The sequence below is a fragment of the Amblyomma americanum genome, chromosome 5 (assembly GCF_052857255.1).
Source record: "Amblyomma americanum isolate KBUSLIRL-KWMA chromosome 5, ASM5285725v1, whole genome shotgun sequence".
Lineage (NCBI taxonomy): Eukaryota > Metazoa > Arthropoda > Arachnida > Ixodida > Ixodidae > Amblyomma > Amblyomma americanum.
The window spans coordinates 173,030,246-173,043,574 of record NC_135501.1 but is presented as its reverse complement, the minus strand read 5'-3'; the positions used below and the strand labels follow the sequence as shown (position 1 = coordinate 173,043,574).

The window sequence follows — 13,329 nt, the reverse complement described above, 5'->3', positions numbered from 1 at the left end:
CTAATGGGTTCAGTAACAAAAGGCGGAAAGTTAAACCATGGCATTGAGACTTTTCACTCCCTCCTTTATCCCTTCCCTTACGGCGCGGTTCTAGTGTCCAACGATATATGAGACAGATACTGCGCCATTTCCTTTCCCCCAAAAAACCAATTATTATTATTATTACTTTGGAAGACAGGCCACCCATGGGCCACCTGGCCGCTTGGATGCTACCGTTTAGGAATTGCTGTAAAGTGGGAAGCAAGTGGTTTCTGTGCTGCTGACTAACGATTGTATTGCGGTTCTTCAAGCTGCTACGGAACTCTGCTATGGAACGACTACAGGCCGCGGGCCGATAGACATTTTATAATGCTCATTGGCCTCCACACCAACACGGACCCCTTCCTCCCCTTGGTGATCTTCAGGGCAGAAGGAAAACCTTCTCCTTGACATATCGGAGCCGGTAGAAGTGGTCATCCCCGCCGCATGCAGTACTAAAGGGGCCAAGGTGTGCGTTGTTCATCAACCAGGACATCGCCGGCCGGAGGTCGATGGAGCTTGTGAGGCTTTTCACCTGCGAAGAAGATGGTCGAAACGATTAATCACGTAGCTCTGATAGGTGGCCGCCAAAAGAGCGAGCAAAGAACGTGAAGTAGAGCACGGCTTAGGGCATGACGCTTTTTTCGAACTTGTGCATTGCGTATGCCACCGCGAAGACCCAGCGCTCTTGAAGCTGCTTGCTTCGTCCTTCACACCATTCACGGAGATCGAGGAGAGCTCCTTTAAATTTTAGTTTTGAGTATAAAGCTATGTTATGGCTTTTTTCGGGGTGCGTTGCCATTTCGCTCGATACAAATGGCGCATTTTTTTAGCACCGCAATTCTTTTAGGTTAAAAATTTTCCTGCCCCTCGGACCAAACACATTCAATTTCAAACATGGCGCGAAGTTAGTAGGATGGAAGTACACTAAGCGCACACTTTCGAACTTTTATTCGAGTTACAAAGAAAACATTCTTCTGGCCTGACCCCCACTACTTTACAAATTATAGGTGCTTGCAAGCAGACTCATATTAGCACTGGAGCAAACGTAATAAATATGGCTTTCGCTCAACTGAGCTGAGCCAGGTTATGCGGAGCGAAAGGCAATCGAATCAGTGGCAGATGTCGACGCGGAGACGTTGGCAGCATCTGCTTCCCTTTTTCCGCTTGAGGTACACTTGTTGCCTGTGCCCATTCTTCTCTGTACGTACAGTCTTTGTCATAAGTACGCAGCCCAAAGGGTCTGCTTCAGAGCCCTGCAGTGCGGCTGCTCCTGTATACTCAGAAATCTCACGAAGGCGTGGGGAAATTAAGTCCTCAACCCTCCCAAGCTTAGGATGCTCAAATATGCTACAGCCCCGCTACGCAGCTTGGAATCAAACCCCTTGGGATGTCTATTTTTGACAGACTATACCTCCCGTTCTTCATCGGTTTGATCAACTCGACGAGCCCGCTCTCGCGACTTATCTCTAGCCCACGCGGCTTCGTGACGCTATCTGTCGTAGGGATCGCTAGAAGCAGCCCGGCGCCCCCAATGCTCAGTCGAAGAACTCGTCCCGGTGACCAGTTCTGGCTCCATTGTCTATGCGGTGTCTAGGCGGCGAGCGCTGGCCTTTATTCAGCAAGAGCGAATCACGTGGTTAGTCACGTGATGCAACTTGCGAGAGCGAGCAGTCGGCGCTGCGGCGGAGCGAGCGGTAACAGCTGCGACAATTCACATGGTGTGGCGTCACAGCCACACCTGCGACGAGCCTCCAGTTAGAGGTCAAATCAAAGCGTTATTTGACCTTTGTACCAGCACGGCTGCCAGAAAATTCTGGTACATTCACACTCGTTACGACTACACCCGAAACTGACTCCGAGATCACAGTTTTGATGTGAAAAACTGTGCAGCGCGGCCTCAGGCATCTGCGCCCAAATAATTTTCGACGTAGCGAAGTTTACTTTCGAGATGTTCCGGTATTGTCGACACCTGAATTTAAAGTGTTTGGTGTTGTCTGGCTTGTAATTGAAGTATTCGTTTTAGTTGAGGGCGGTAATAGTTGATAACGGCCAACTTTAATTTGTCCTGACAACCCTCTAAAGGATAAGGGAAGCTGCAGCCAAGCTAAAAATAAAGTGCTCATATGATAATCATATCAAAAATTTTTTTTCCGTTACACCTATTTTAGGCACTCAAATTACGAGTTCTGTTCACAATGAGCCGACGGGTTTAGAAGGTCATTCTTGTATACAGTAAAGGAATATGTTCTTATCCCAGTAAATATCGCCGTAAACCCATCGCGACAATGAGTGTAAATATCATGCTCCATAAGTTGTTCTCAAGTAGCCAGTTTGTAATTCGACAGCCGCTTTCTTAGAAATTATGGTTTCTCTCAAGGCTTTCATTTTCAAAGAGAGCGCTGGCAGACGACGGGCGAAGGGAGGACGAGACACACAGCCAAAGCGACCCAGGCTGTGGGGGACGCCATAGTGAAGGGCTCCGGAAATTTCGACCACCTCGAGTTCTTTAACGAGCACTGGCATCGCACAGTACACGGGCCCATAGAATTTTGCCTCCATAGAAATTCGACCGCCGAGGCCGGGATCAAACCCGCGTCTTTAGCATCAGCAGAAGAGCTCAACAACCATTGTTTACACTGAGGCTGGCTCACGGAAAGGCTAGATTTGTTGCACCTATGTTCCAGCTAAACTTTGTTCTGCATTTCATCTGCAACAACTGTTTACAGATGATCGGTCGGCTTGTTTTAAAGTAAACACAAATATCTAAGCATGCTCTTCCTCTTGTTCAAGCGGAACTCATTGATTTGATCCAGAGCAATGCTGAAGCTGATCAGAGGAGGCATTTCGAGGGCATCAAGGCGAATCCGCCGCACGCTTTAGTTGATTTCAGTTCACGGTAGTAATATGTTGTCGCTAAGATAGCATTAAAACAACGCCAATATGGTACATCGCACAACCAAGACAGAACCTATACACGGAGTTTATTTCCGAAAACGTAGATCAAGGAAGAGGCCAGCTCCGAACGTAGAGTTACAAGTGCGCTTTTTTCGGCATAGCATTTCTAGTGACGTTGCGCATCAGAATACATCTAAGACGTACTAAATAGTAGGCTCGTTAACTAATCTTGAATAGGAAACGCAACACCAGAACGAAACATTTACTGCACTTAACAGAGTATAAGTTTAATACTGACACCTTTCGTTATTCATTTTTTCCGCAAGCGATCAGGGAATAGAATATGTTACCTGGAAATGTTGTTAATTCTGAATCTTTGAGCAGTTTTCTTTGTAACCTGTCATAATGGTTTATTTGAAGTTTTAGTGAAGCATTGCACGTGCTTTTGTGTTGCTTAATATTGCGTCATGTATTTTGAAGCTGTCTCCCATGATTATCCATTTTACAATGTTATATCAGTTGTATGAACCTTCTGTGTGAATTTTTTCTTTTGTGACGTACCTAAAAAGAAAACAAACCTGTTCCCATTCCTGCAACAGCCTTCAAAGAGGCTAGCAGTATGTTCCAAATAAAATAAAAATAAATAATAAAAACTGTTTATGTTAAGTCTCGTTATTTATTGAGATGCGTGCATCCCACCGTTAGTAATATTCGTATCAGTTATCAGAATTTCGAAAGCGAAGTTACCGCTGGTGGTTTAGCCCAACCTATTTTGCCTCTTGCGACTACTTTCTGGTACTGGAGGGGTAGCTTTGCCTGCAAGCCTTTCGAAAGCGCATGTATCTGGACGTGATATACGCGAAATTTATAGGGCCACAACCCTGAGGGTAACTGCATTTTGAAAATTCTAAATATATATGGTTTATGGTTTACGGGCTTTAACGTAACATGCCAACGCGGCTCAGGCTGTGAGGGACGCTGTACTGGAGCGTTCCGGGTAATTTTGACCACCTGGGGTTCTATACTTGCACCAGCATCGCACAGTACCCAGGTCCCCATCAAAGTGCGACCACTGCCTCAAGGATCGAACCCTCGACTTTCACTTCTTCAGCAGAGCACCATAACTACTGAGCCACCGCGGCGGCTTACTAAATATCGGTATGGATATCTATGAATATTCATTTATCAGAGTACCCACACCGCCAGCACTGCATTAAGTGGGTGGTTGGGGGGGGGGGGGGTAAACACAAGGCAAAAAAGAACATGTGCAGGCGGATTCAATCAACGGTCAGAATATGCTAAAATGACTCAATTAAACACTGATACATCATTGCATACGATATTTGCACCAGCACTATCAGGTCGATTCCATTCCCTGTTAGTTCGGACAAAATAAAAAGACATTTTGAAGAGTTTTGTTGCACAACATTTCTTTCACTTTATTTATTTGATCGCCGCCGCGGTGGCTGAGTGGTTATGGCGCTTGGCTGCCGGCCCGAAAGATGGGGGTTCGATCCCGGCCGCGGCGGTCGAATTTCTGTGGAGGCGAAGTTCTAGAGGCCCGTGTGCTGTGCGATGTCAGTGCACGTAAAAGGACCCCAGGTGGTCGAAATTTCCGAAGCCCTTCACTACGGCGTCCCTCATAGCCTGAGTCGCTTTGGGACGTTAAACCCTCATAAACCATTTATTTATTTGATCTATACGTTACGAAATGTATTTGGGACTGAGCATGTACCGATTGGGTTCTATACCTGTTTTGGAAAGAAACATTGTGAAATAATGTCTAACGAAGGATTTTTCTCCATTTTTACAGCGTGTTCCAGCGACCACTGTCTTTTGCAGCTGACACACTGAAATTCTGTCAGTATTTATTGAAAACAAAACGGACTGCCGTGTTTGGTACCCTTTCTAATTTACGAATATTACTCGTTGCCCAGGGAGGCCATGCTGTGCACCCATATTGAAGTACAGACCTCATAGAACCATTGTATAATGCTTTTGCTTGAGCAGGAAACCGTTTGGTGTTTCTGCGGATCAATCCAAAAGCTCTGCAAGCTTACGGTAGGCTACATGCTACATGCATACGGTAGGCTGCATGCAGAGTGGACATGGGAACCGCCCAACAGTGACTGTGCTTGAGGTTTCCTATCTTCGATTTGTTCAGGTCCATATCTGCCTCGGATGCTGCCGTTTCTACGACACGGAACCAAACTACCAGCCACTCATTGTGCCCGTGCCAGTCAGCAACAGCACCCGGACGTACCACCAGGCGGCTGTAAATGGCTTCAGTGCTTTCTACAATGACACGTTCGTCTGGTACAAGAGGACAGCCACATCGTGGGGAACATCACCAACTCCGCAGCGTATAAATACCGTGGTCAACTGGCGACACCTCAGTGGACATGGGAACGGCCCAACAGTGACGACGCTTGACGTTCCCTATCTTAGATTTGTTCAGGTGTGTAAACAGCACTCGTTATACGCTAAACGCTCAGGCAGTCGTTCGTTATTGCTGTTCCCATGTCCACACGTCCTTTGCCACATTTTCGACGAGTGCTTTGATGTACTGCGAATGCTTTTGTCGTGTTGTGGCGACGTTGAGAGCAACCCTGGTCCTACTAGGTATAATAGCGATAATCCTGCTGCACGCACAGAAGAAGGTGATTGGCTAAGTGATGCTTCAGCATATGCGCGAGTTGAAAAAGCAGACAGGCACTTCAGCCCAGGGGCAAGCTGAACTAATAAAGTCCGTTAACGAAAGAAAAACAGCAATCCCTTGAATCGAAAATCACAGCTATGAATGACAGGATATCTTCAGTTGAGACCAGGTGTGATGATATCAAAGATATAAATCAGGATTTCTACGCTGCCAATCAGACAATTCAAAACCTTGCTCAGGAAAACTGCGATATGCGTTCAAGGCTTGACGCACTTGAAGATAGAAGTCCTCGCGACAACCTGTTGTTTTTCGGCATCACTGATAGCGCAGAAACGTGGCATGAAAGTGAGAAGGTCATTGGCCTAATACATGAATATTTTGACGCCAATATTGCTCATGATGCAGTGAGCGTGCGCATCGTCTCGGTGGTCGTTATGAAGAAGATCGATGCAGGCCTGTGATTGTCATATTCCGTACCTTTGAGTTCAAGCAAATGGTGTTAACACAACCCACTCCCCACTCCCCTCTGCAATGCTTCAGTGATTGAGGGTATTGTAAATAAATAAGTAAGGAGACTAACAGTAAAGGTAAAAAAATGGCAGTGGCTTAACTTGGCTAACCCTGTAATTATGGGGAAAGCAAGGACGCTTGCTAATCGTCTGACGCTCCTCCATGGTAGCTCCGCAACACGCTCGCGACAGACGTTCCATATATACTCACACGACCACGTGGCTATCACGTGGTATCACATACGCTTATGACACATCCATCGCATGTCATCACGTGGCTTCACATCACCCCATAAGATGTTCTTAAGGTCAAAGGTCAACCAAACGATCGCCCAGTGCCAACGGTCAGAGGTCAACTAGATATCATGGGTCAGGGTGAAGGGTTCGACACCACTGTACCACATAGGGTCATACACGACTAACGTCGTTGGGCTGAAGGTCGTTCAAGGTCATTCTCTGGCCTACGCGACGACTGCTTTACCTAGCGTAGTGAAGCTTTTCGCCTCAAAAGTTAACTATTCATTTAATTAACGAGCCTACTAGTTTAGCACGTCTGAGCGCTATTCCGATGCGCTACACCGCTTACAGCGCTATGCTGAGAAAAGCGCTCTTCTACCTCAAAGAGACTGATTTTAAAATTAACATAGAACAGCTTGGAGGAAACAACAGGTGTATGAAATTTTCAAGGTGTGCGTTGCTGCTCCAAAGATGTATGCATTGCAACAGTGCATCATGACTTTGCATTATTTGGAGTGGCGAAGAGTGTTTCGATCATCTGCTAGAAAGGAAGGGGTAGAAAATGGAATTTTACTAACTAACCTTGTCCCTCATGGTGCCAGCAGATTCGAAGGCGTACGCGAAGCCTGAGATGTTTGGCAGCACTCCAAAGTTACCGCCGCTAATCTCGGTAGAAGTGTGGCCTTTGATGCATGGCTGGAAGGAGAAGGCGATAAAGAAGCAGTATTCTCCAAACTATTCTTCAGCAAAATGACGTGAAAATCGGCGCAACATTCTAAATCCAGACTACTATCTAGTCTTATCTACTACTATTGTCTACTATCTATAGTTTATGAGCGCAATCTGTAACAGATCTCCCGTCGGCAGTCTTGCATTTTTATTATTAACATTTTTGCTATCATGAAATTAGTTTCCCATTGTTTTTCTTTGCCAGTCTTGACTGCTCGATGCGAGCTTGGAAACACTGTAAAAGAAAGACCTTGCTGCATATTAGAAGAATTGACATATTCCAAAGGAATGCATCAGGGAGTTTCTTTTGAACGATAAAGGAGTATTATAACTGCCCAGCAAAAGTGCTCACTTTGTCTGAAGGAGAGGTGTTACACCTTAAAAAAATGTAAACTTAATCACACATTCTACACTGTACAGCCGCGGGTTCTCCCAGCAAGGAAATTGCATGCAAGATTACACTGCTTGTGCGCCAAGCGCTGGGTTTTGTTTGCATGATCTTATTTAAAGGATTATTCGTGTCTTGAAAGCACGAGGAACCTTATGACCTGTAAAAAAAAGATATTACAACAACCCTTCCAGGGCAGAAAAGCAGCCAAAGGCATCTCGAATGCGCAAGTGCCTGAGTAAGACCCTTTACGTTATCCTTTATAGGGATAAGCGTCTCTCGTAGCCTGAGTCGCTTTGGGACGTTAAACCCCATAAACTAGCTAACCTTTATAGAGATAATGATCCCGATCAAAGCTGCTTTCCATTCGCCGTATCGCATTAACGGCTCTGAAAATTGTACTTTCCTGAAAATCGCGTACAGCCGCTGTCAGTCGACAACTACCGCAATGCCTATTACATTGATAAATGTCATCTGCTTGTGTGAACCTGGCTGAAACTACACTTGAAGCACGTCATATACTTCAAGCTTAAGCGGATGGTTTTCGTGCGCTTAATTCTTTTCTAATCTTTCAGAAGGGGCCTTGTTTGATGTCGTCCCTTTTAAGCAGCGGTGAGGGATTAGTTGGTATGACGTGATTATGAAAACGTAAAACTACAGGTAGGGTGGTCGAAATTATTCCGGAGCCCTCCACTACGGCACCTCTTCTTCCTTTCTTCTTTCACTCCCTCCTTTATCCCTTCCCTTACGGCGCGGTTCGGGTGTCCAACGATATATGAGACAGATACTGCGCCATTTCCTTTCCCCCAAAACCAATTATTATTATTATTAAAACTACACAGGGGACAAAACACAGAAGAGAAGTAGACAGGACTGCGGTCGTCCTGTCCATTTTGTCTCCTCTCTTCGGTCCCTTGCGTAGTTTTACGTTTTCATAATCTTGTAACCAGTGATATCAAAATAAGCCTGCATGTTGACAGCGAAGCTTTTCAAGTTGCCCTGCTTGCATGCAAGGGTCGCATGTCTATTTTCATTCGATTGGGTATTTCAAGTTTAATACGCAATGAGTGCCCAGGTCGAGCCACTCCTCTTATTTTCTACAGGAGCCAACGTGTTAGTCCTCTGTAAACATGCAAGGCCAACTGCTGGTCACTTGGCTCGAATGTTTTGTATGCAATAAATATTTTCTTTGATATCGGTCACCGTTGAGTCCGTTGACGCATTCACTCTGGAACACACATCTCTAAACATAGGCTGTCGTGGGAAGTATTGCATTTGAAATGAGCCCTCTCATGAAGGGAAATTTACTGTAAAATACATACACATCCTCCTGAAATGTACTCAAATGTGAGCTACGGAATAGTATATAATAGTTCTACTAGTTGCCATGCAAACTCCTTTGCATGCGGATTATTTACTCCTAAATAAACTCTTTTCTAGATGGGGGAACGCGTTACTCCTTCTGACCTCCTTGAATAGCTCTTCATACACAGGAGCAGAACAAGTACTCCTTTTCTGAGGAGTTTCTGATACACCCTTTCGGCGTAACGCTACGAGACGAGCTATTTACTCCTCTCCAGGTGGTTTTCGCTTTGCAGAGTACCCTCTTAGATAAGAGAGAACTACATGCAAATTTTTCGCGATCTCGCCTGTGTGTCTTATCTTATATATCAGACAGTGGAAGCGTTAGGGCGGAATACTTGGGAGAATAAGATTAACAAATCGCCAGAGAATACGTAATTAAGAGGTCCACTCACCACGTCCTTGTGGGCCACAGTTGAGCGAACGCACTTGGCGTAGGCCACTTTGTTTACCGTCAGCTTTGCGTCGGACATCTTCTAGAGCAGAACGCCCAGATCGAACGAGAGGCCCACCTTGGTGTCTGCCTTACTGTACTTCATGCTTCTCGCCATCAGGCCGGCCATTTGCTTCTGCGCACGATTGGATAAAGCCGCGTAGAAAGAAATGCGTTGGCGACTGAGTTTCTCCTTGGGGGCACAATATCGCCCCGTAAAGAACTTGCCAGCTGGACGGAAGTCTCCCTGTTTTCCTTCGGGACTGCTTGCAGTCACTACCACTTGCAATTACGATGGTGATGCTTGTGAAAAAGTCTATTTGCAAGACGTGCATGTAGCCAGAAAATACTCTAATAGCCCCAGTAGCGCAGATAATCGGCACAATATTGAGAATTTGCTGGAACAGTACCAGTCCTACAAAGAGCCAGCCTTTGCCAACGCATTTCCAATATTCGGCCGATGTCCTGTGCTTCTAGTGAGGGAGTGTAACGGTGATATGGCGCAGACTGCTTGCTCCTGTTTGACAGTGCCGCATTCTGGCTTAGATGCGCACGCGTTACTTTCGTTTCCCTGGAAATGAAAAGCTGATGCTTGCTAATTTTTTTAGAATGAAGCTGTGAGGACCAACTCCGACCACACAAGACGTCGGAGCTCCGAGATTTGGCGCACCTAGTGTGGCGCGTCACGTTTTTGTGTACGAAAGTACTACCACGAACATACTGGAGCGGTGGCGGCGCGCGCTTTATTTTATGGCCTGCGCACTGGTGATGAACACAATGGGTGCTTTTCTATGCGAGTGGCGTCTCTATTGCCGCTAGGGGCGCGACAACCCTGCTACTCCGGCCGGCTCGCTCCTTAGCGACGGGTGCTGCGCGCCTGGATTCGTTCCTTCGCGCCCACGTTCGTAAGAGGCGGCGTTACGTAATAAAAAAAAAAGGCAGATGGTTGCTGCAGTTGGTTACGAACGAAGAGACAAATATTTCCTCTGAATGTTTTTGTTATTAAAAACAGCATAAAGTGGAAATATCAGAATAAACAGAATACAGAATATCTCGCTTGGGCTACTTGTTCAAAATACTAAAGGGTAATTTCCAGAGCAATACATACGAGTATATTACACTTTCGTCTGGTTACTCAACTAGAAATAGGAATAACTTTACTTCCGTTTCAATAGAAAAGCGATGTGTTTAAATATCCCTTCTTTCCGCGCAGTGCGGTAGATTAGAATGATCTCGATCAATCTGTTGTATCCCTGAATGATTTTGAGGAGTTTGTCGCCGATATTATAAAGTGATGTGCGGTAATAAACTTTTTATGATCATGTTAAGACAGTGACAGAGTTGTCAGAATGTTTATTGGCACTGCTGTAACTCTTGGTTTCTTTCTTTCTCTTTTTTGCTATTGTTGCAATGTTATGTAAATCCCATTTTGCCACAACTCCTTCAAAGGTGTTAGCAGTACTGTAAATAATTAAATCGGCCTCCAACTGTGCGAAACTAAGAAGAGAGGAGGACACATATTGTGGCTTTCGATGGAATGGACGGGTTTCAGTGAATTTACACTGCTGATACCTCAAGCACGTACTGATTCTAGGCGAATCAACAGTGACTCTTCAGGCCGATACGACAAGCAATGAAGGCGAGGGCCAAAGAACACAGATTCAACGCTGGTAAGTTTTATGCTGACTCTTCACGTCCTGTGTCTATGTCTGAGTTTTCTGGTGCGGTATGACAGTGCAGAATAATGTAAACGACGAATTTCTTAAAACATAAATTGAGGTCAGATGTGCTTGCGCAGATAGCCGGATCGATTATTGCAAACATCAGAAGCTGCAGTACGTGTCGGGTAGGCGCACCGATATCGCTTTAAAGAAATTTGAACATTTTTTTTTGCGCTACACGTATATTGCTTCGAATCTTAGTGCTGTTCGTTCACGCTCGAAGGTGCCCACAAGCGGCTTTATCGCTTTGTTTGAGATGCAAGACGAGACCAGATTTATCTCGATCGATCCTATCCAGGCGGATCCGATTCTACGTTGTTTCAGGCCGTTGTCATAACTTTGCATGCCGTACATCGAAAATTCCTTATCAGCTTTAAACTCGACACGGTCGATAGCGGCAGGCGTTCTGTTCGATGACCGCCGAGCACGCTTGTTGCTACGCCGCCGCCGAGTCATTTCGTTCTCTGTGAGCGCGGGTTAGCCAGATAAAGAGTTCCCGTTCGGAACCTGTTCGCTGTCCTGCTCTCCCGACTGCCATCGCTGCTACGCGACAGTATTCAATTTACGGCATAATTCCTCATTGAATGAGAGAAGTATACTTCTTATAGCATTAGTGCGTGAGTGTTCAGTATGCTCGACTTCATCTTTCGCCCTTTCTTTTTCCTTTTCCTCTCTATTTCACCCTCCTTCTTTCCCATCATCATCACCATCATTTCACCATCTTCTCTTTTTTCACCCTCACCTGGAGTAACATGCTCGGCCAACAACCAGGCTGACCACTCCTTATTCATTAAAGTCTCTCCTCTTATATGATGTATGTAAAACAGATTCGAAGACTTGCCAATCAACAGTTGAGTCATTTTGTATGTTTTCATCTTTTGTTAAACTGAGTGGTTTGAATTACGACATAATGATCGCAGAGCCTCATTTTCTTCTTGCGAACACGCATCTTAAGCATAAACGAGGTAACAGCGTATCTGACCGGAGCTGCATGCTTTGGATTGCGGGAAACTGGAAGTTGTTTATTTTGCGGCCAGATGTTTTCGACATGATGTTAGCGATGCGTTGTGTCACCAAGACTTCAAAGACTATGGCAACGACGGGGCTCAAGACAGAACAGAGTGCAGCTCGCGAGCGGTCGTCGCATTGCAGAAAACAGTCTTAAATTTGCACTTGCGGCGGCTAGGAACAGAGGGAGCTAGATGCTATGTATTCACGCGATCGCGAAATATTCAGAGGGGAAAAACACAAGAAACTGCTCAGACCTGAAATAGTGCGCAAATAGGGTAAATAAACGTTCCTTGCAACTAAACTCTGCAGACGTATTTTCCTTCACAACGTGGAGCATGGTTTGCTTACCTCTTCGCGGGCCAGAAAAAAATTAGATTCGGTGTTCATTCTACGGTATTCAGCATTCAGTTCTAAAAGCCTGTCACTCTCGCGTTGTGCATTGCACAATGTCGTTCTTCACTAACTTCCATATGCAGCATGAACAGATCAGATCAGCTTAACATCGATCAGAGCTTAGCCTGAGTCTAATGTTGCCAGACGTGCCGACGACCCTGAAAAGCTAAACCATGAGCCAGCCATGCTAAACACATGCTTTCGCGCATCCGCTCGTTTTAGCAACGTTATAACCACACCAATTTTTGTCTGCTCCATCAAGTGGCTCCCGCACTGAGATGCCGAATAAGTGGAGACCAGGTGGGAAAGACGGATTACGATCATAGCTAGCAGCCTATCTTTCTGGGGTTTTGTATTTCTGCCTGCTGCAAGATCGTCCGCTACAGCCCTTGCAGTTGTCTAAACACTGGCCAAACAGAAAAGGAAGATAGTGAAAGCGACGACATTGTCTGGTCCTTGTGGCTGTTACAACCGTCCGAGGAGCATGAATGTGAAAGGAGCATTTTTTCATCGTTTCGTGTGTAACTTCAACGTTTCTGCTCTATGCTTCCGTTGGAATCCTGAAGAATTATTGAGACATTAAAGGGCAACCATTATCGTTGAAGCCAAAACCGATCAGCTGCTTAGGGCCGCTTGCTTACCATGTCCGGAAACCTCTTGTTGCTGGGGTCTATAGCGTTGGGTGGCGCCATAAAGCACTTCTCGTCCCTCTCCATCCCCCCCGTTGAACTCAGGGCGATCACAGTGTCGGCCTTCGTGGTCGTGGGCAAGTATACACAGCTGCTCAAAGAGTTTCCTAGATAGAGCGCCCGTAAGTATTTAACATTTTAAATTGTGACAGCGTTGTGCGTGTGTGTGTGTTATGCCTTTTTCCCCTTCTCTCTTCCTCCGTTTAGTCTCCTAATTCCTCCCAGTGCAGGGTAGCCAACTGGAACGCCTTTCTGGTTAACATCCCTGCCTTTCCCTCCTCC

At 45.7% G+C, this 13,329-nt stretch overlaps 1 protein-coding gene across 1 annotated transcript; it reads right to left on the bottom strand.

Moving 5' to 3' along the window:
* Positions 1-231: 231 nt before the first annotated feature.
* Positions 232-13,114, bottom strand: LOC144135308 (uncharacterized). The gene is made up of 4 exons (XM_077668016.1): positions 13,000-13,114; positions 9,196-9,369; positions 6,904-7,017; positions 232-553 (listed from the first exon to the last, which is right to left on the bottom strand). Exons 2-4 carry the CDS (start codon positions 9,271-9,273, stop codon positions 401-403), a joined length of 345 nt encoding a protein of 114 aa, XP_077524142.1. The 5' UTR covers positions 9,274-9,369; positions 13,000-13,114; the 3' UTR covers positions 232-400.
* Positions 13,115-13,329: the final 215 nt, after the last annotated feature.